We start from the raw sequence: 22,550 nt of genomic DNA on the forward strand, positions 1-22,550 counted from the left end.
TCTGCGGACTTACAACACTAAAAACCGAGTTTCGATACCCATGGTGGGCAAAGCACAGATAGCCCATTGTGTAGCTTTGTGCTTAATTCAAAAACAAAACAACAACTGTTGAATATTTTAATTTGATTGGGTAACCTACTAACCCAGATGAAGGTCGGTTGTTTTACATCGAAGAATAATTTATAAAAGTACTATAATTTTAATCTCCAGTCTGTATTAGCGTATTTCTTAGTGATTTACCGCTAAATTAACGTTCGTTTACAAATTGTTTTACCACAGGGCTCACACGCCTCGTTAAAAGTCCATTCGATCATAAATAGAAGTAATGCAGAAAATATTAGTGCGTAGCTAAGAATTAACCAGATGTCATTTCCTACCTTCAAAAAAGTGCAACTCTATCAAAATGTATAACTTAAAGTGAAAGTATGTGTTATTTATGAGGATAAACTTTTAAACCGCATAGAACATTTTCAGAAATATTTCTTCTCTGACTATATAAATTGCTGGAAGCAATATTCTGAGCTCTGAAAGCGGTTTAACAGCTCAGATATAATTTAAAAACGATAAAAAGTTCAAGTAAAGCGTAAAACAAGAAAATACAACAAAGCAAAAACCGAAAAAACGAAAGACACAAAAACAAAGATTATGCACGTTTCAAAGCCAAATGAGAATGAATGAAATACTAAACATTTCTCTTCTCATAAAGACGAAAATTTTGTTTCATTTTCTTATATTTTTCACAAACAATAGAGTTTAAGTAAATTACACAGATTAAAAACCAACAACTTACACAATAAAGCAATTTTTTATGTAGAAAAGTATCGCTAAGAAATGGCAAGGAACTAATGGATCAAAGAATAGAAGACAGATAAACATAGCTTTGGTTGTCCGTTGTGCATAAAAAATTCATACTTGGAAATCTTGTTTCACCTTCAAATTAGTATTAATGTACTTTTATAATCATTAACCTAAACTGTACTGTACAAGGTGTAAATGTACTACTACTGGCACTACTGAATTAGGTTACTACTGGTATTATTGGATTAGGCTACTACTAGCACTATTGAATTAGTTCAATACTGCCGCTATTCAATTAGGTTACTACTAGCACTATTGAATTAGTTCTATACTGCCGCTATTGGATTAAGCTACTTCTGGCATTATTGGACTAGGTTACTACTGGCACTATTGAACTAGGTTACTACTGGCATTATTGGATTAGTTCAATACTGCCGCTATTGGATTAAGCTACTTCTGGCATTATTGAACTAGGTTACTACTGGCATTATTGGATTAGGTTACTACTGGCACTATTGAACTAGGTTACTACTGGCATTACTGAATTAGGCTACTACTAGCACTACTGAAATATTTTACGACTGAGACTACTGGATTAGGCTACTACTGGCACTACCGAATTAGTTTACTACTGGCATTACAGGAGTAGGCTACTACTGGCACTACTGGATTAGGCTACTACTGGTACTACTGAATTAGTTTAATATTGCTACTATTAGATTAGGTTACTATTGCCACTACTGAATTAGTTTACTACTGGCATTACTGAATTAGGCTACTACTGGCACTACTGGATTAGGCTACTACTGACACTACTAAATTAGGCTACAACTGGCACTACTGGATAAAGAACACCAAACAACAGAATAGATGTAAACAAACTGTTTTATTTTAAACATTAAGGACAATAACTCACTGCAACATCACAGTTACAGAAAAAAAAATCAACAATATTTATATACATAACAATCGTATACAAGTCGACAATGTTACGATTACAATAAAAATAAAGTGAAATTATAGAGAATACTGTTGGAAGAGGTCACGAGCATATATGTATATATTTACCATTTGTTTGAGCTGGTGTAATTTAATATTTCAATTTACCAAAACTTAGAGAATATTTCATTGCCGTGAAGTTAACTAACACTAGGATATCGTTGCAAATTTGTGTGTTATAACTTTGGCTGTAAGACTTTTACACTGCCATGAAATTATCTAACGCTATGGCATTGTTGCAAATTTGTATGTGAGATACTACTATAATATAATTATAACCAGCAAAAGGCAGATGTTTTTTATATGTCACACCAGTAGAACATTATACAGACTTTCATATTTTAAAGATACTAAGTTACTGGTTTCTTATATACCTAAAGTTTAGGACTATTATATTCCGTTTAACAACTGATCTTAACATCGAATATATTATGTCATTTTTAGATGAACCATTACTCGAAAACCTTTGTTAGACATCGAAGTGAGGACGATAATTTCTCGTTTGTTTGTTGATACTGTGTTATCCATGTTGATATGTGAACTTTGTAAAGTTTTTCTTTAAGATTTAACTAGTTGTGTGTTTTTAAATTCGAGGTTAAAAACACACATTTCTGTAGATATAATCTTGAATAAAGTGCTAGTTAATCGTCACCAACCAATGAAAACTTTAGAAAATTGACGGAAATAAGGGACTGAAGTGTCTTGTAGAACCTACTTTTTTCATGTAATGTTTATTAAAATCTAATTTCTTTTTTTCATTTCATGTATTTTAAATATCTTAATTTTTTTCTCTTTAATTACCGCTAAAATCAAGATTTGTTCGAAGTTTGTGATTTCCGTGATTTCTTTTAATGATACGTGAATAATAATTACAAACGACCAGTAGAATTTATGTCTAGGATATCAGATCACGTGACAACTTCCCAAGTCTCCAGGAAGACAAGGCAGACGATGACAGAAAGAGATGTCGAATCATCAAGTCTAGAACCTTGCCAAGCTTTTGAAACTGAAATAAAAAAGACATCTCGTTACATTTGATTTTGTATATTAATTTCGGAAGACTTATTATTACCAGTTACGAGGTAAAAAATAAATATAAATATAAGCTTGAAAGTTAAAAAAGTTCAGGTTTACATTTCATATATTAATAATTCACAAATAATTTGAAGTAAACACTTTAAAACGTCATAACTATAATGCAGTTTTCTTGTTGTTGTTTATCTTATTATAAGAAAGTATCTTTTACAGCTTGTCGCTTAGAACATCCAAAGAACACTCTAAAGTTGTGAATATAACAGATTCCCTAGCTTTATATATATATGACCTTTTAGCTGTGACAGTCCAATATATGATGAAACTATTAAACTAAACATACCAGCAGCCGGTCCATGACAGTCCATTCTATAATGAAACTATTAAACTAAACATGCCAGCAGCTTGTTCGTGACAGTCCGTTCTATAACGAAACTATTAAACTAAACATACCAGCAGCTTGTTTGTGATAGTCCGTTCTATAATGAAACTACTAAACTAAACATACTAGCAGCTTGTCCATGACAGTCCTTTCTATAATGAAACTATTAAACTAAACATACCAGCAGCTTGTTCGTGACAGTTCATTCTATAATGAAACTATTAAACTAAACATACCAGCAGCTTGTTCGTGACAGTCCGTTCTATAACGAAACTATTAAACTAAACATACCAGCAGCTTGTTCGTGACAGTCCGTTCTATAACGAAACTATTAAACTAATAATATCAGCAGCCTGTCCATGACTATCCATTGTATAATGAAACTATTAAACTAATCGTACCAGCAGCTTGTCCCTGACTGTCCATTCTGGTGTTGGCTTCTTTTTGTATGCTTGAGGCGTCTTCGTACATTGGATAATAGTCTCCTAAAAACAACCTCATTGTTAATATGCTATCAAAAGTTTGTAGTTTTAGATCAATGATATATACAATTTTTAGTTTAGGATCAGTGGCACATACAGTTTCTAGTTTAGGATCAATGACACATACAATTTCTGGTTTAGAATTAACGACACATACAGTTTCTGGTTTAAAATCAATGACCCATACAGTTCCTAGTTTAGAATGAACGGCACATATAGTTTCTGGTTTAAAATCAATGACCCATACAGTTCCTAGTTTAGAATGAACGGCACATATAGTTTCTGGTTTAAAATCAATGACCCATACTGTTCCTAGTTTAGAATGAACGGCACATATAGTTTCTGGTTTAAAATCAATGACCCATACTGTTCCTAGTTTAGAATGAACGGCACATATAGTTTCTGGTTTAAAATCAGTGACCCATACAGTTCCTAGTTTAGAATGAACGGCACATATAGTTTCTGGTTTAAAATCAATGACCCATACAGTTCCTAGTTTAGAATGAACGGCACATATAGTTTCTGGTTTAAAATCAATGACCCATACAGTTCCTAGTTTAGAATGAACGGCACATATAGTTTCTGGTTTAGGATCAGTGGCCCATACAGTTCCTAGTTTAGAATGAACGGCACATATAGTTTCTGGTTTAGGATCAGTGGCCCATACAGTTCCTAGTTTAGAATGAACGGCACATATAGTTCTGGTTTAAAATCAATGACCCATACAGTTCTAGTTTAGAATGAACGGCACATATAGTTTCTGGTTTAGGATCAGTGGCCCATACAGTTCCTAGTTTAGAATGAACGGCACATATAGTTCCTGGTTTAAAATCAATGACCCATACAGTTCCTAGTTTAGAATGAACGGCACATATAGTTTCTGGTTTAGGATCAGTGGCCCATACAGTTCCTAGTTTAGAATGAACGGCACATATAGTTCCTGGTTTAAAATCAATGACCCATACAGTTCCTAGTTTAGAATGAACGGCACATATAGTTTCTGGTTTAAAATCAATGACCCATACAGTTCCTAGTTTAGAATGAACGGCACATATAGTTTCTCTAGCTTGTGCGATGATAATTCTGTACTGCACGCGACTGACAATTTTAATTATCTAAATTGAAATAGTTTTTAAACATCTACTTTACACTGTCTATTTTGCACTTTAATATTTACTTCCAATCATTGGTACCAAATGTCAACAGATTCATTAATCACATGTAACAAACAATCACAATAACTCAAACGGTTTTATTCAAATCATTCTGTACTAAAATAAAGGCTACCAGTCACTTCAAAGGGCAACTTTTATTTCGCATTTTCGATTTGCTCATGTGTTTAGTTTTAAGGTTTAAAGTAGTTAGAACGGGTTTGGGTGAAGACAAATTTGTCGAACTTTTTTTGGGGGGAGGGAGAAGTTTAAAGTAAACTTTATACATGATTAAAACAACTAACAACTTATAACGTGAGAAATCATGAATCATAATACAATCTTTTAAATTGACCAGTTTTTTACTTTTTAATACAAGTGTTAAATTTATGTGATTTCTGATAAGGGCTAACCAAGTTGAATTCTCATATTACAGATTTGTTTATTTTTTGTAATATGGTCGCAGTTGTGTGATTCCATCCTTTGCTACATTTTTTAAAAATTACATATACGTATATATTTCATCAATTTTATTAAAATGGTAGAGAGTAGATAAATTAAATTTGTATAAGACCTTAGAAGTACAAACAAAAATTAGGAGAAAGTATATGAAAACAGAAGTAAATGTTCGGCATAACGTTTTTGCTACAAGATACAGTCAAGCTTATATTAACATTAAAAGTTCTGAACGGTATTCTGGAGCCTTAATAATGTTTTCTTCAATATGGTGAGGGCGTTATAATGTGATGGTTAATCCCATTATTTGCGTGACAAATACAACCTTGCAGTTTTTTTTATCAAATTTAGTAGTGTAGACTAGGGAGAAGCCAGCTAGTCATCACCAGCAACTCTTGGGTTACTCTTTTATCAGTGGGATTAAGCGTCACTTTATAACACCCCGATAGCTGAAAGGGCGAGCATGTTTGGTGTGACAGGGATTTGAACCCGCGACCCTCGGATTACGAGTGGAGTGCCTTAACTATCTGGCCATGCTAGGCCTTCTTCAATGTGAAATAGGAATGTATATAATAAATACAAGGCCAGTTCGTCTTTTTCCCTTCATTTCAACTTCCTTCGGTTTGTCAGTTGTAAGCAATTACCTATCACTCGTTTTTCCAATCTCGTTCGAGTGTTATTAAATTACATTAGTTTTTTGGTAATTCCAATAAGTTTCATTGAGAAGAATAAGTTCTGTGTGTGTGTGTGGACGTTTAGTGGTTTTCTTCTCACTGTTAGATAGATAGAGATGCATTCGTCACCAAAACAAAACTCAACGTTATAGTATACAATAAAAAACACCCGTCCCCAGTGACGGAAAATGCTTAAGTTAATCAATCAATTTACATTAGTTCATGGATTTTAAAAAGGTCATTTGTACTATTTTCTTGGTTTCGCTCAGAGCTAAAGCTCTGAGTTACTTATACCACCCATCATTAAAATTAATTGTTGAACATTTCAGCAATGCTAAGACCTACTCAACAATAACATACAGTAAATCTACGTTTTTATTAAAGTTACGTCACATTTTGAAGTTTGAATGACAGTGTGATTAATTCATATCCATTTAATTGTAAAACATCCTGCTTGTATGATAAAATTTGGTATCAACATTATTCACGCCTGCTTTCCTGTCATTTCAAAAGTGAATGTTGAGCTTCGTCTGCGTGCACAGCTTTTCAAACGGGAGACAGATGAACTCTCGGATAGACACCACCGTTTGCAATATTATATAATGGTAAGCCTGTATTAAACTACTATATCAGTGATCGACTAAGCTTTGACGATGCATACAGATGTTTTAATTTTAAGCTGTATGATGAATCATTACATTAAATATATTTTCTACAACTGGAGACATAATGAACTTAAATGGAATAATTTAACCCTAAATTATACTTGACGACAATTAAAACTGAGGCTCATGTACCAAAAAGTATTACTGTCATAGATAGTTTGTTTTAGTGGTATAGAGTGAGACGCTTTCCTTACTGTACGGTACGGTAAGCACATAATCACGAGTCATTTAGTGCCTTAGCAGAGTTATGGTTTTAGTGTCCAAAGAAAGGAATTTGCAGTTCAGTGGTCGTTAGACTTGGTGTCAGATCTTTGTTGATTGAGTCGCGCGCGAGACCAGAGAGACGCTCTTCCTTCATGGTTGACTGGAGGTACGTGTTCATAAAAATAGACCACCAAAAGCTTTTTGCACTATTTTGCTAACTACAAGCGGTTGATGGTAACAAATAAAACGTTAATATAATTCAATTTCATGACCTAGCCGCGCTTTAGTTACTTTTCATTAAGAACAAAAAAAAAAGAGGCAAGTAATCCCCCCCCGTTATGGACAGGGTAATTGCGCACCTCCCCTCTTCTCTGTATCTACACCAATGATTTCGATAATCAATCATTGTCAGATTGGCATTGCACAATTCATTTTATGCGATTTCTAGTTCAATAATAAATAAAGAGCAGTTACATTCAATTTTCTTTTCGAAGTAACAAACATTTGCTGCCAAATCAGTGAAAACTTGAAAAGTTGGTAACAGACATTTCCCTCTTCTCTTTTGTCTCTTTAGGCTTGTAGATTTATAAAAGATTGCTTTCTACAAATGTAAGAAACCAACTTCTTTATAAAATCTTTGTAAGTATTTCGTATTGCGAAAAGATTCAAACGGTGTTTACTAAAGTAAGACGTGGTGTGTATTATCACACCATAGTAAAATATTAACGCTGTTGTACGCTAGCCAAGAAACTATTTCTTGTGCCATATCTTGTTTGTTTGTTTTTGAATTTCGCACAAAGCTACTCGAGGGCTATCTGTGCTAGCCGTCCCTAATTTAGCAGTGTAAGATTAGAGGGAAGGAAGCTAGTCATCACCACCCACCGCCAACTCTTGGACTACTCTTTTACCAACGAATAGTGGGATTGACTGTCACATTATAACGTCCCCATGGCTGAAAGGGCGACGTGTCATATCTAGGGTAATAGATTTTTTATTCAGTTCCATCAAGACTTCTTAAACCTACGCGTTATTTTATCACCATGAATACGTCTAGTGTTTGTACTAAGATACACGAATGCACTTAAAGCATGTTTTATAAAATTTTCTTTTCATAAACGATATAAAACAAGCTAGGGATAATAAAATTGTAAACATTTTGTTTACTAATCATTTAAAAATAGAAAAAGAAATGTACTGGTTTTGAACAAAAACCTAATTTTTGTTGTGTCTGTCAACTGTGCCACAATTCAATATCTACGTTTTAAAAAATAGTAAAACAAACAACCAATCTGGGTCAATAACATGAGTTATTGAGCCCTAAGACTAAAGTTATATTTATTAGGCTGTGTTTGTAAAGATAAAATATAAAAACAAAACAAAGAGCAAGAATGTTTAACAAACCCATTTTTAAGTATGTGGTGTTTCTGAAGAAATCCTATGGTACATCAGTACAAGAGTCACGCAGTCAGCATTTTGTCCATCAGTCTTATAACTAAGCGAGCGAGGATTAGCTAAAGGGAAACTTAGATAATCCGTAGTAAACAAGCGTTATGTTTGTATTATGCTTACCATAATAATATAACTGCATGGACTCGGATAAAACCTTCAGTATTATCTATTTGAGTTGAAATGTTTTATTAGACATATTTGTTATGCTTCAAGTTTGGATGAAATTTAAAGCACCAATTTACTTCTAGGCTTAGTTGTGTCGTATTTTTATGAATAATGTTAGTGCACTAACATAAGAATGTTTGAAAGAGTGGTTTATTGTTAAATCGAGATGTACTTGGTGTATTGAGTTGTTATAAATCAACATCAATGAAGTTTTAAAAGTAAACAAAACTATAATGCATTCGAGGCTGTAACTCGTAGTTTGATTTTACTTTTTGTTATCAAGTTTAAAACATGGGTGAATTACGTTAAGGACGTATGAGGACGAGGAACTCAATGGAAGTAAATCTATATATATGTAGTATAAACATCTGGCGTGAATATTAAAAACTTTGATTTAAAACACAAAACAAGTAACAAAGTTTCGAACTGCTCAGGTCATTGTCAAGTTAAGAATGATATTTGAAAGGGTGACCGTTATTGATCACGTGTCGTGGAGACAACAGTAATGACAGGTGTAAGATTGTAGGGGGCGTTATATATTTATTTTGTATATTGTTTGTTTGTTTGCTTATAATTAAGCACAAAGCTACACAATGGGCTATCTGTGCTCTGCTCACCACGCGTATCGAAACCCGGTTTTTAGCGGTGTGAGTCCATAGACATCCCGCTGTGCCATCTGGTGGGGGCAACATGTTTGTAAAGTACAATGGAACGGCTGCCATGAAACAAGTCTAAAAATGGAAACTACATTCGATGGACACAAATCTGTGTATCTCAAATAAACATAATATAAACATATAAAACACTAACGTATTAAGCAAAGAAACAAAAGTAAACAAACAAAAAATGAAAGAAGTTCATCTAATGCAAGAACTTAAAGCTGCAGTTTTATATCTTTACTAATTATTTCTTAAAGAAAACTACCATATATAATATATTAAATGTAATGTATTATATCATAATATAATATAATATTATAATATAATATAATATTATAATATAATATAATATTATAATATAATATAATATTATAATATAATATATATGGTAGTTTTCCATACAATGTTACACTTATCATTACTGTTGTCTCCACGACACGTGATCAATAACGGTCACTTTTCAGGTCTCATTCTTCACCTGACAATGATCTAAAGAGGTCGAAACGTTGTTACTTGTTTCATGTTTTTAAATTAAAGCTTTCAATAGCTATACTAAGCGTTTCGACTATATGTATAATTAAAAAAAAACTTATGTCTTCTTCTGATTCATAAATGTTAAATGTTGCCATTTTCTAAAGTTGGAAAATAAACCTTAAATCCAGCCTGTGGGAAGTAGTATTTCTGAAAAACAGAGGAATAATTTAGACACGAAACGAAGAAAAATCGACATTCTGTTGTCTAGGAAACAAAACTGTTCAGATGATGAGTCTGAGTAACAAATGTAGTTTTAGTTGATGAAAAGTAAGTTAAAGTTATTAGCAAGAAAAGTCAGAAGGTTATGTACATACCAATGGAGGGTTCACCTGAACTTCTTTCAGTTGTAGTTGTGGCACTCAACTCATCATTTTCAGTGTTGTTCATTCGATTGCCTAGCAGAAGAAAAATGTTGTCTAAACAGATTTGAACGTCCAAAAATACTCAATACAGTTACAGATCTGAACATCCAAACAATACTCAATACAGTTACAGATCTGAACATCCAAACAATACTCAATACAGTTACAGATCTGAACATCCAAACAATACTCAAAACAGTTACAGATCTGAACATCCAAACAATACTCAAAACAGTTACAGATCTGAACATCCAAACAATACTCAATACAGTTACAGATCTGAACGTCCAAACAATACTCAATACAGTTACAGATCTGAACATCCAAACAATACTCAACTATCAGTTACAGATCTGAACATCCAAACAATACTCAATACAGTTACAGATCTGAACATCCAAACAATACTCAATACAGTTACAGATCTGAACATCCAAACAATACTCAATACAGTTACAGATCTGAACATCCAAACAATACTCAATACAGTTACAGATCTGAACATCCAAACAATACTCAATACAGTTACAGATCTGAACATCCAAACAATACTCAATACAGTTACAGATCTGAACATCCAAACAATACTCAATACAGTTACAGATCTGAACATCCAAACAATACTCAATACAGTTACAGATCTGAACATCCAAACAATACTCAATACAGTTACAGATCTGAACATCCAAACAATACTCAATACAGTTACAGATCTGAACATCCAAACAATACTCAATACAGTTACAGATCTGAACATCCAAACAATACTCAATACAGTTACAGATCTGAACATCCAAACAAATACAGTTACAGATCTGAACATCCAAACAATACTCAATACAGTTACAGATCTGAACATCCAAACAATACTCAATACAGTTACAGATCTGAACATCCAAACAATACTCAATACAGTTACAGATCTGAACATCCAAACAATACTCAATACAGTTACAGATCTGAACATCCAAACAATACTCAATACAGTTACAGATCTGAACATCCAAACAATACTCAAAACAGTTACAGATCTGAACATCCAAACAATACTCAATACAGTTACAGATCTGAACATCCAAACAATACTCAATACAGTTACAGATCTGAACATCCAAACAATACTCAATACAGTTACAGATCTGAACATCCAAACAATACTCAATACAGTTACAGATCTGAACATCCAAACAATACTCAATACAGTTACAGATCTGAACATCCAAACAATACTCAATACAGTTACAGATCTGAACATCCAAACAATACTCAATACAGTTACAGATCTGAACATCCAAACAATACTCAATACAGTTACAGATCTGAACATCCAAACAATACTCAATACAGTTACAGATCTGAACATCCAAACAATACTCAATACAATACAGTTACAGATCTGAACATCCAAACAATACTCAATACAGTTACAGATCTGAACATCCAAACAATACTCAATACAGTTACAGATCTGAACATCCAAACAATACTCAATACAGTTACAGATCTGAACATCCAAACAATACTCAATACAGTTACAGATCTGAACATCCAAAAATACTCAATACAGTTACAGATCTGAACATCCAAACAATACTCAATACAGTTACAGATCTGAACATCCAAACAATACTCAATACAGTTACAGATCTGAACATCCAAACAATACTCAAATACAGTTACAGATCTGAACATCCAAACAATACTCAATACAGTTACAGATCTGAACATCCAAACAATACTCAAATACAGTTACAGATCTGAACATCCAAACAATACTCAATACAGTTACAGATCTGAACATCCAAACAATACTCAATACAGTTACAGATCTGAACATCCAAACAATACTCAAATACAGTTACAGATCTGAACATCCAAACAATACTCAAATACAGTTTCAAAATTCCATTTCACCGAAGTAACTTAGACACATCGATATTTCACGACTGTTCAGAATACATTAACGTTAGTTAAGGACGATAAATACAAGTTTATTGGGCAAGATTAACCCACGATGATAAGCTGAACAAAAGTTATAGGTGTTTTCTTAAGAAACGAAACATGTTAGAGATGTTATTTCAAGTTAAACAAGCAAACAAAACAGAGATAATGTACCAGTTATTTCGATTCACCTCAGTTTCTTCGTATTTTGCCACTAATGTTTACTCTCAACTGAGACTACTGAATTTTTAAAATACCCGGATGTTTCAATGAGAAATTCAGAAGAAGGCATAACACAATTTCAGAAATCTTATAGAATAGTATATTTTTAAAATACAACAATGCAGAGAAGATTGTTAAAAATAAACAATCTGAAGGTAACCATATAAGGCTGATTTATTATTATTACTTTTTAAAGCTTATAAATCTCCCCGTTAGCGTGCTTAAAGCCGCGTGAAGAAGACCCCTGTTTTAATCACTGGCATTAGTATAAAGCAGTGTGTTGTTAGTCAGTGAGACACTAAATCAACGTTACGTAACGTATGCTTAATGTTGCAGTTTGTACTCTTGTGACGCTAGTAAAACGTGTGCATGCCATGAATCATGAGAATAATTATACACTGTACGCTACAATACAGTATAACACGTGGATTTTAAAAGGAAAAAAAATATGGCTCTTCATTTCTGTTTTATTTACTATTGAAAAAAAACACCTTTCTGGTCCCCGCAGAAATACATCTGGTATTACTTCCAAATCGTTATTTTAAACGTCTATAAAAAGTGTACCTTTGATAATATAATATCAAATACGACACATAATTATTATAGTTTGTTTCCGACTTTTTGCGAAGCTAAATAAGGACTATTTTCATACTATTCTATGATTTTAACTAGAATAACTAGGGGTAAGTTAATCGTCAACTCTTGCACTACTTTCATCATGCTCATAAGCACGCAGGGTGCGCTAGGACCGCCAAGTTGCACCCATATACTTGCTGAACTGAAAACATGAATCTCTGACTTGAACTTTTTAATTAATGAGCAAATTCTCTTTAATACGGAGGCTCGATTCGTTATAGACCACGACTGAGATTGTAAACGAACTGGAATGGACGACAAAGCCACATTCGGTGATCTTAAGTTAGCATATTCTTCCACACGAGTTAAAACGTTTTATTCGATAGAACCAATATAGTCTTGCTGACGGTAAGGGCAAAGATATTTCTAAATTACCCGAGATAATTATAAAAATGGAATGTTGATAGTAAATTTAAAGAAAAATCTAAAGCGACAATTATGTTTAAAAACACCTCTGCTGTATCTCCGGATGTACCCTACTAATGACATATTCCAGCTGATTCTCAACAACCATATGACACGACATGGCCGGGTGGTTAAGACACTCGACTGGTAATCTGAGGGTTGCGGGTTCATTTGAACCGTTACACCAACCAACCCTTTCAGCCATGGGGGCATTATATATATTGGCCCGTGACGGCCAATCCCACTATTCGTTGGTAAAAGAGTAGTCCAAGAGTTGGCGGTGGGTAATGATGACTAGCTGCCTTTCTTCTAGTCTTACACTGCTAAATTAGGGACGGCTAGCCCAAATAGACCTCGAATAGCTTTGCGCGATATTCAAAACAAAGCAAACCTTTCAGGGAAAAAACATAATAGTAGGGTAAAATTAAGAGGACAAACTCTACCCTCACGGGACTAATTCGGGAACATCCCTTGTTTTAAAATAAATGGCATTACAAATAAAATAAGTTTCAAATCTTTAATTAGATGGATAATTTTGAGAGTTTAGATTAATAAACGTAGCTTATACTCAACTACCACGTTTAACTTCGTATGCTGGTAATTTACTTAGTTTTGAAAAATTCTCTTCTACAGGCTTTAAGAATTGTCACCACAGCCTAACAATGTCACTAGAATTTAGTTCATACTTTGTTCTATCATTTGTACGTTAGAAATCTGAAATAATATTTTATGCGTGTCCGAATGAGACCAAATATTATGTCACAAAGTTTGTTATATTTTATGACGAGAACTTGAGGACATAATTTGTCTGTTGAACAGTTAGTTTTCGAGATATACGAGTCACAGAACGCACATAAAAGGTCAAAATTCTATTAGCAACAAATGATATACAGAGGGAGCAGGGGGTGAGAACAATATTGATCATTCCTAATTCCCTGACTGCTTATTAAAAACATAACCCTCTTTTCAATGTCTTTGTAGTATTTCATATGTATAGTGGCAGTCCAATTAATTATTTTACTAGGGATACTGTATGAATGTCTGATAAGACAGCCTAGGGAACTTGTAACTTGTTTGTTTGTTTATTTGTATTAAATTTCGCGCAAAGCTACACGAGTACTTATCTATGCTAACTGTCTCGAATAGGCCCGGCATGGCCAAGTGTTTTAAGGCGTGCGACTCGTAATCCGAGGGTCGCGGGTTTGAATCCCGATCGCACCAAACAAGCTCGCCCTTTCAGCCGTAAGGGTGTTATACTGTTACGGTCAATCCCACTATTCGTTAATAAAAGAGTAGCCCAAGAGTTGGCGGTGGGTGGTGATGACTAGCTGCCTTCCCTTTAGTCTTACATTGCTATATTAGGGACGGCTAGCGCAGATAGCCCTCGAGTAGCTTTGTGCGAAATTCACAAAACAAACAATACAAAGGTACTTTATTAATTTGTATTTTGAAGTACTTTTTGAAATTCTTAATGATGCAAAATATTACTGAGGAATGAAATACAAACCCTAGATTGATATATATCGTTACATGGATATGTGTTTCAAACTTTGTACTTCAAAATATTTACATGTATTTGCGTTTTGAGAGACTTACAGTAAACAGGTTATAAACAATATTTATTCGTTACATCAAGATATTCTCGTTACTCAGGTAATAGCTGAGGGTACCCGTTAATGTAATTTGTTTTTTAATTTCGCGCAAAGGTACACGAAGGCTATCTGCGCTAGCCGTCCCTAATTTAGCAATGTAAGACTACAGGGAAGACAGCTAGTCATCACCATCCACAGCCAACTCATGGGTCACTCTGTTACCAACGAATATTGGGATCGACCGTCACAATATAACGTCTCCACGGCTGAAAGGGCGAACATGTTTGGTGTGACGGGAATTTGAACCTGCGACCCTCATATTACGAGTCGAGCCACCTAACCACCTGGCCATGATGAGCCTCGTTAACGAACAAAAAGCTATATAAAGTATAACTGTAAACAATGATCACTTTCCTTCTTTCTTTTATTACTAAATCCCTAATGACCTCATTAGATGTTAATTTCATACATTACATTGTGAAAAGTAGTAATTGACTCAGTTAACTGATTAATTAAGTACGTGTACATTTCAATTCAAAGCCAAATATTTTTCTCTCTATATATAATTGTAATGTGCTTTATTTCAGGATGTTTCTATGCTTCTTCCCTGACAAAATTCCTAAAAAGTAACCGATGTACATCGTCGGACAGTATCGAGTAACCACACCAAAAATTATAGTAACTGAATTAGCCAACTCACTGTATTATCTAATCCTTCCACCAGGATGTACATGATATCTTTTCGTTTCTTTAAGAAATTCACATCACATAAGTTATAGATATTACCTAATCTTTCCTCACCAAAGTCTTCAACATGAAATTATTTTGTATTTTATGTTTTGAAAAATAAATCATTTCCAAATAAATTAGATTTTAAAAGATCCATACATTCATAAATTACATTATTATTATTAAACTTTTTAAACACGAAAAAGGAAAATGACTGATATAAATTAAATAGAGCTGAATTTAACGCTTTATCAGATAAACGACCCTCCGTATACACATGTACACAGTAGTTTTGCTCAGACCATAAAACAAAACAAACGTTAAAACGAATTTAGTTTGTTTTTAAATCAGAGAAAAGTTTCTATAGATTTTTAAGCTACTTAAAAAAACATCTACGTTTATAGTATTAAACATTTGGATTTCCTTATTCCACTTTTTATCACGTAACGATAAAAATAAAATTGCTTTCTATTGGAGTGATGAAGAAATAGGGGAAGAAATTTCACCAAAGATTTAAACTCACAAAGATTGAATGATACGGTACTATTTCACGCGTTTAAACTATAAGGTCTCTTAGCAACGAAGGCAATAACCCTAAAATGTCAATTAATACACATTTGCTTGATCACCGTTTCTGTAACTTACCTGCGATAAGGGCTAACTTAAGTAACGCGGACTCACACCTATTTCAGTTAATAGGCCTATTATGGAGCCGTGTAAGAGTTTAATGAGGAAATTAAAGTCTCGATAAAACACAAATGGAGCGAGGCGGCATAATTTGTGGCAGCTATAGTGTTACTGATATATTTCCTCAAAACAGCTATATGGCATTTTCGTATTGCTGAAACCATACTGCACCCTAATACATTTATATTTTTCACTTTTGAAGTGAAAGAATTCAAGATTTAAGGACGTGTCCTAAAAGACATAAAATTTAATGAAATGTTCGAAATTTATTTGGTTCTATCAGTTACTTAAGAGATGTTGAAGCTATTAGCATGACTTATGTGGAGAATCTAAGATAATCAGACAGTTTATGAGTTTAAACTCCACTCACTCCACCCCCTAGCGAACATAATATATTTATGAGCTTATTGAGTGATAAGAAAAGTACGTTCTTTAAAACCTAGAAGGCATTAAAGAATCACTATAAATTTTCTCTAGCGTTAAAAAGTAAAATGGCGGCTGTTCAGTAAAGTATAGATTTGTTTTAAAATTTTAAGTGGAAGGTTACATAGACGCTCTTTGATTTTGAACTAATAGAATAAATGAAAAGTAGCTAGTCGATATAACCCACCGTTGACGTATGGAATATTATCATTTAATTGAATTGTGAAATTTTACAATCAATAGCATACCCACGACTCTAAAGTGCGGAGCGCGTTTCTATGGCAAACTATGATCTCTTGGATTTACAGTCCAAACACAATAGCCACTAGGTGACGCGCAGCCATTGTATTAAAGGACCTATTTTTAAATTTCGGAAGAACTGCCAACTATCAGGCATCCCATAAGTTATGTCTTAAAATTTAATACAGAAAGTTCATCATCATTTCTGTCTTTGTAGAAGACTTTAATGACTGAAATATGTAGTAAGATGTGTATAAAAATGTTCAGACAAATAAAAGAAAGTAATCCAACTCTACTTTTTCAGATCATTAATCAAATAAACCATTATGAAGATGGATGTGTCTGAGAAACACATAAGGCATATAATGCTTTTTGAGTTTAAAAAAGGTAATAGTGCAGCAGAAACTACATTAACCATTCAAGATGTTTATGGTGCGGAGTCTCTCAATGAAAGAAAATGTCGAAGGTGGTTTCAGAAGTTCAGATCAGATGACTACAGCTTAAGGGATGCACCATGTTCAGGTTGTCCTGTTGAGTTTAATGATGACTTGAAGCTGGCTTCACCTGATGAAGATTGTGCAGTAACAGTTGAAACTTAATTTAACCCATTCAACAGTTCACCGTCATCTGCAACAACTTGGAAAGGTGCCAAAATTGGAAAATGGGTCCCCCATGATTTGATAGAAGGCAATTTCAGAGAACGAGTGGACATTTGCACTTCTCTGCACTCTCGTGAACGTAACTCACCTTTTTGGGCAGGTTAGTGACTGGAGATGATATATGAATATTTTATAAAAATGTTAAGCGCTGCAGACAATGGCTCAGTACAGGTAAACTGGCTAAAGCACAGCCCAAAATAGACTTCCACCCTAGGAAAGTCTTGTTAAGCATCTAGTGGGATATTGCTGGTGTAATCCACTTTGAGTTGCTGCCACTCAATGTAACGATTATATCAGACTTCTATTGTTAACAGTTAGAGCGTTGGAATGTTGCACTGAAAGAAAGGAGACCTACTTTGATCAATCTAGGATAATGCACGGTCCCATATAACAAGGATCACATCTGCAAAGATTGAAGAGATAGACTGGGAAAAACTTCCACATTTTCCTTGTTGTCCAAACCTTGCCCCATCTGATTATCATCTATTCCAAAGTATGCAGAACTATCTTGATGGAAAAAGAGTTTGGAACACATGAAGATGTCAAAACCACCTTCTCTACATTCTTTTCCTTCAAAATCCAAGAATTTTATAGAAGTGGCATTCAGAAGCTTGTGAATTGTTGGCAGGAAGTAATTAATGACAATGGAACATACATTGTTAATTAAATAACATTAAAATCATTTGAAATTTTTCTCTTTTTCTGAACCTAAAGTCGGACATGACTTAAGGGATAACCTGATGTATATGTCGTTTTTTTTTTTTTTCTTCTGTCCCCTAATGGGACAGCGATAAGATTTCGGATTTACAACGCTAAAATCGGGGATTCGATTTCCTTCTATGGACATAATAGGTAGCTCGACGTGGCCTTGATATAAAAAAGCACACGCACAAACATTTTTTTTTATCTGTTATCCTGTTTATAAGACATGCTGTTAAGATATGACAATGCTATGTCTTATATGTGTTACATGGGTTTCCTGTAAAATATTTGTGGTTGAAAAATTTATTTATTTGCTTCTTTACTTCACGTGCAAGTTTGTTTTGATGCACCATGAAATTTCAACGTCTTTATTTTTTACGTTTTTATATATACATTTGACACAGAATGACAACAGCCTGTTCTATACTTTAATTTAAATGCCAAAGACCATTAGAGTACTACTATAGAGTTCCGAATAATCGTACATCTACGATTATTTATTTTCAAGCCTTTTTCCACCCTGTACGATAATTATTCAGGACTGTATTACTATCAAGTTTGGCCGATAAAGTGGGGAAATCGCTAGCACCCTTTGATCTGTCGGGAGCCGTCTCATAAAGCAGCTTATAGGCTTTGTTCTATTCGAAACTCAAAGTAGAATAGTTTCCACTGAATGTAAGGGAAATTGGCAAGTTCTTACCTAGCCAGTTCACTTAGATGGTTGATAAAGTTAACATTACAGCGCGTTTATTTCATTATCAGTGAAGATTCAATTACAAAAAAAGTGTGTCCACGTTTTTTACTACCTTGCTTTTCGACAGCCAACCATCTGGAAGATCACGTGACGTGAAGCACAAAGGAAAAAACAAACAAACAAACTCCATTTTCCACCATATACTAATATTCGAAACTGTATACTGGTGCCACTTACCTCTTGGCGGTAGAACGAGAGGATGAGAAACTTCGCTTGCAGGTTTTGAAGTTGTCGTCGTGGTTTCTAATTCTAAACATACAAAACATTACGTTAGTCGACAAATGTGTTCCACAACTTTAAAACGTATCAGTATACGAGAAGGAGACACTATGGACGATTTTCTTTTTAATTTACGCAAAGCTACACGAGGGCTATCTGCGCTAGCTGCCCCTAATTTAGCAGTGTAAAACAAGAGGGAAGACAGCTAGTCATCACCATCCACCGCCAACTCTTGGGCCTCTCTTTTACCAACGAATAGTGGGATTGATCGTCATATCATAAAGCCCTCACGGCTGAAAGAGCAATCATATTTGGTGAGATGGGGATTCAAACCCGCAGCCCTCAGATTACGAATTGAGCGCCTTAACCACCTAGCCATGCCGGGCCCCCACCATAGACAAATAACTAAAAATTGTTTTGATAAAAGACTTTAAAAATATTACAATATTTTGATGGCAACTTTTTCCTTTTTCACATGTTCAATGATTTACACAAATTTATTAAAGAGAAGTTACTTTCTTTACTCAATAGATTTTTGTCAGTAGTAAAGAATTTTAATTATAATATTAGCTCGATATTAATGAGTATCACGTATCATACAAAAATCAGGTCCCAGTGGCTCAGCGGGAGGTTTGAAAGCTTATAACACTAAATTTTGATACCTATGGTGGTGGTTACAGTATCATCTACCCGTTGTGTAGTTTTGTGCTTAACAAGAAAGAAATAAACAATTGTTTTTGTTTGCTTTTTGGAATTTCGCACAATGCTACTCGAGGGTTATCTGTGCTAGCCGTCCCTAATTTAGCAGTGTAAGACTAGAGGGAAGGCAGCTAGTCATCACCATCCACCACCAACTCTTGGGCTACTCTTTTACCAACGAATAGTGGGATTGACCGTCACATTATAACGCCCCCACGGCTGGCAGAACGAGCATGTTTAGCGCGACGCGAACCCGCGACCCTCGGATTACGAGTCGCATGCCTTACGCGCTTGGCCATGCCAGGCCCAGAAATAAACAAACAAAAATCATATGAAAACCAAAGTTAATCGAATTCGTGTTCAATGTACAATTTTGAAGACAATCTTTTGTTAAAAAATTCTGTAAGTTCTGAAAAATTATTTAATAAGAATAAGCAATGAAATATAAGCTGAATTTAATTATTTATGAAAATAGTGTGGTTTTTATTTTAGTTTTAAACTGTTACACAGAAAAGAGGGTACATACCCGTATCTTCATACCTTGGATTACTTTCTAATTTCAAAATAGCGAGGACGATATAAGTGCTTTAGATATATGATTAAAAACATTGTCAATGGAGTTCACAAAACCACATATTTCAGGATTAACATTAGGAAGACTCATTGTAAGTATATTTCCAAAGAAGTTTAAAGGGAAGACACATACAAATATAACAATAAGTAAGACATGTATTATTTAAATAGGATCCCTCACTTTTTATTAATGGGTGATAATGTTTTGTTTATCTAAAGCAGTAATGAATAATGATAACTATACAGAGGATCCGTCATGTTTATGCGAATAATGCAAAAACAATCAATGAGGGGGCGGGTATAACCTCATTAGGATTAATTAGGTGCAGCAATCTTCCAGTTACACACGCAATTATTTCATTAGCTATCAGCGCTTAGAAAGAGTTTGGCTTGATTTGTTTAGAATTTCGTGCAAAACTACTCGACGGTTATCTGCGATAGCTGTCCCTAATTTAACAGTGGTAGACTAGAGGGAAGATAGCTAGTCACCGCTACCCACTACTAATTTTTGAGATATTCTTTCAACAATGAACGCTGGGATTGACTACCACGGCTAAAAAGAATAGCATGCTTTGATATAATAGGGATTCAAACCCACGACTCTAATCAATCATCCAATAGACCAGGGGTAGGTAACCCAGTGGCAGATTTAAGGTTGTGCTGCCCCAGAGGTTAATAATCTTTGTAAGCCCTACATCCCTAAACGTAACCCGCAGTTTCTGAGTCACAAGCAATTATTTAGTTTCGCCAATGTACATTATATAGACAAAGGAACGAGTGTAGAATTAGACCCCACACGTTCAACATGTTAATAATGTTTAAAAAGTTGTCATGTATTACACGACCGCTTTTAACGAAGGATAATTTAGGAATTCTTAAATACTCCATTCTCGGCCCCCCCCCGGTGGCTCAGCGCTTTGTCTGCGGACTTACATCGCTAAAAACCGGGCTTCGATACCCGTGGTGGGCAGAGCACAGATAGCCCATTGTGTAGCTTTGTGCTTACTTCAAAACAACAACCACATTTTTGGGGAGCCATACCACTTGCTCCTCATAGAATTGCTCTGATTAAGTCTTTAGCATCTCCAGGCGATTTTTATTACTTCTACCTGGGCACTACTGTACTATCCACATTAGAAACGAATTCATTTTACACGTGCTTGAAAAACCGTGTGCATACAAACGCATCCTTTAAAATATTGAGATAAAGGGGTTGAACATCCTAAACTTGACATATTTCAGCTGTACTTTACAATACATTTCTCACCATTTTTGTACTTTGTAGTCTCTTGCTAAGCCTCCCCTAAGCTCCTACTTGTTCTTGACCAGTGTATACACTTGTTTCTTTGTTAATTTTCTCTCGAGTTTATTTAATAGCAAGAATGTCAAAAACAAACGTACGGCCAGCGTGTTAACTCTGACATCAGATACGATTAGGTTAAACTCAACCGAGTTATGCCTTGCACGAGGCAATATTAATAAACTTCCCATGTCCTGATATGTCAGAGACAATACGTACAGAATCACCAAGCGATTATGAAACTATGCCTGCGGCTTAGAAACTGAATATTAATGAGTGGGACTTTCCAGTGGCAATTATTTACTTGATTAACAGTAGATGTGTTGACAAGGTCAGATGTCTTCTTATGAAATAACCCAAGATACAAGTAAGCCTTCTCTCGTCTTCTAAAAGAAATAATTCTGATGTATTTGCCATCTGTCAGTGATTAATCGGAATAAACAAATGTTAGGAAACGTTTAACAAATTTAATGTATGTAAATATGTATTGAATAGTGCTATAATGAACGTACATAATTGAATACTTTAAGATTAACTATTTATATTTTGAACGAGGACTCTGGTGTCACGTTTTACAGATTTATCAGGAAGTAACGTAAATATTGGGGTGAAGAGTAAACTTTTTAAGCTGTCTCTGGGTGTAATATTTGCCTCATAAAATTTTTACGATATGAAAAGACACTGAGTCTTAGAGCTCAGTGTCACAATCGAAAGTTTGTGACTATGTTCCTACCTATGATTGTGATCACGTTCTTAT

The 22,550-nt window shown here is 34.4% G+C and overlaps 1 protein-coding gene across 2 annotated transcripts in view; it reads right to left on the reverse strand.

Moving 5' to 3' along the window:
• Window positions 1-1,665: 1,665 nt before the first annotated feature.
• The window catches only part of LOC143239556 (lachesin-like), a 134,995-nt gene continuing 114,110 nt past the window's right edge, over window positions 1,666-22,550 (reverse strand). The window contains exons 7-10 of one of the 2 annotated variants that reach the window (XM_076480740.1): window positions 19,180-19,251; window positions 9,965-10,045; window positions 3,613-3,696; window positions 1,666-2,803 (exon numbers count right to left, since the gene is read on the reverse strand). In XM_076480740.1, coding sequence (XP_076336855.1) covers window positions 2,706-2,803; window positions 3,613-3,696; window positions 9,965-10,045; window positions 19,180-19,251 — 335 coding nt within the window. In that variant the 3' untranslated portion in view covers window positions 1,666-2,705. The remainder of the gene's footprint in view (window positions 2,804-3,612; window positions 3,697-9,964; window positions 10,046-19,179; window positions 19,252-22,550) is intronic. The other variant, XM_076480741.1, reaches the window with a different exon arrangement.

The sequence above is a fragment of the Tachypleus tridentatus genome, chromosome 13 (genome assembly GCF_004210375.1).
Source record: "Tachypleus tridentatus isolate NWPU-2018 chromosome 13, ASM421037v1, whole genome shotgun sequence".
NCBI lineage: Eukaryota > Metazoa > Arthropoda > Merostomata > Xiphosura > Limulidae > Tachypleus > Tachypleus tridentatus.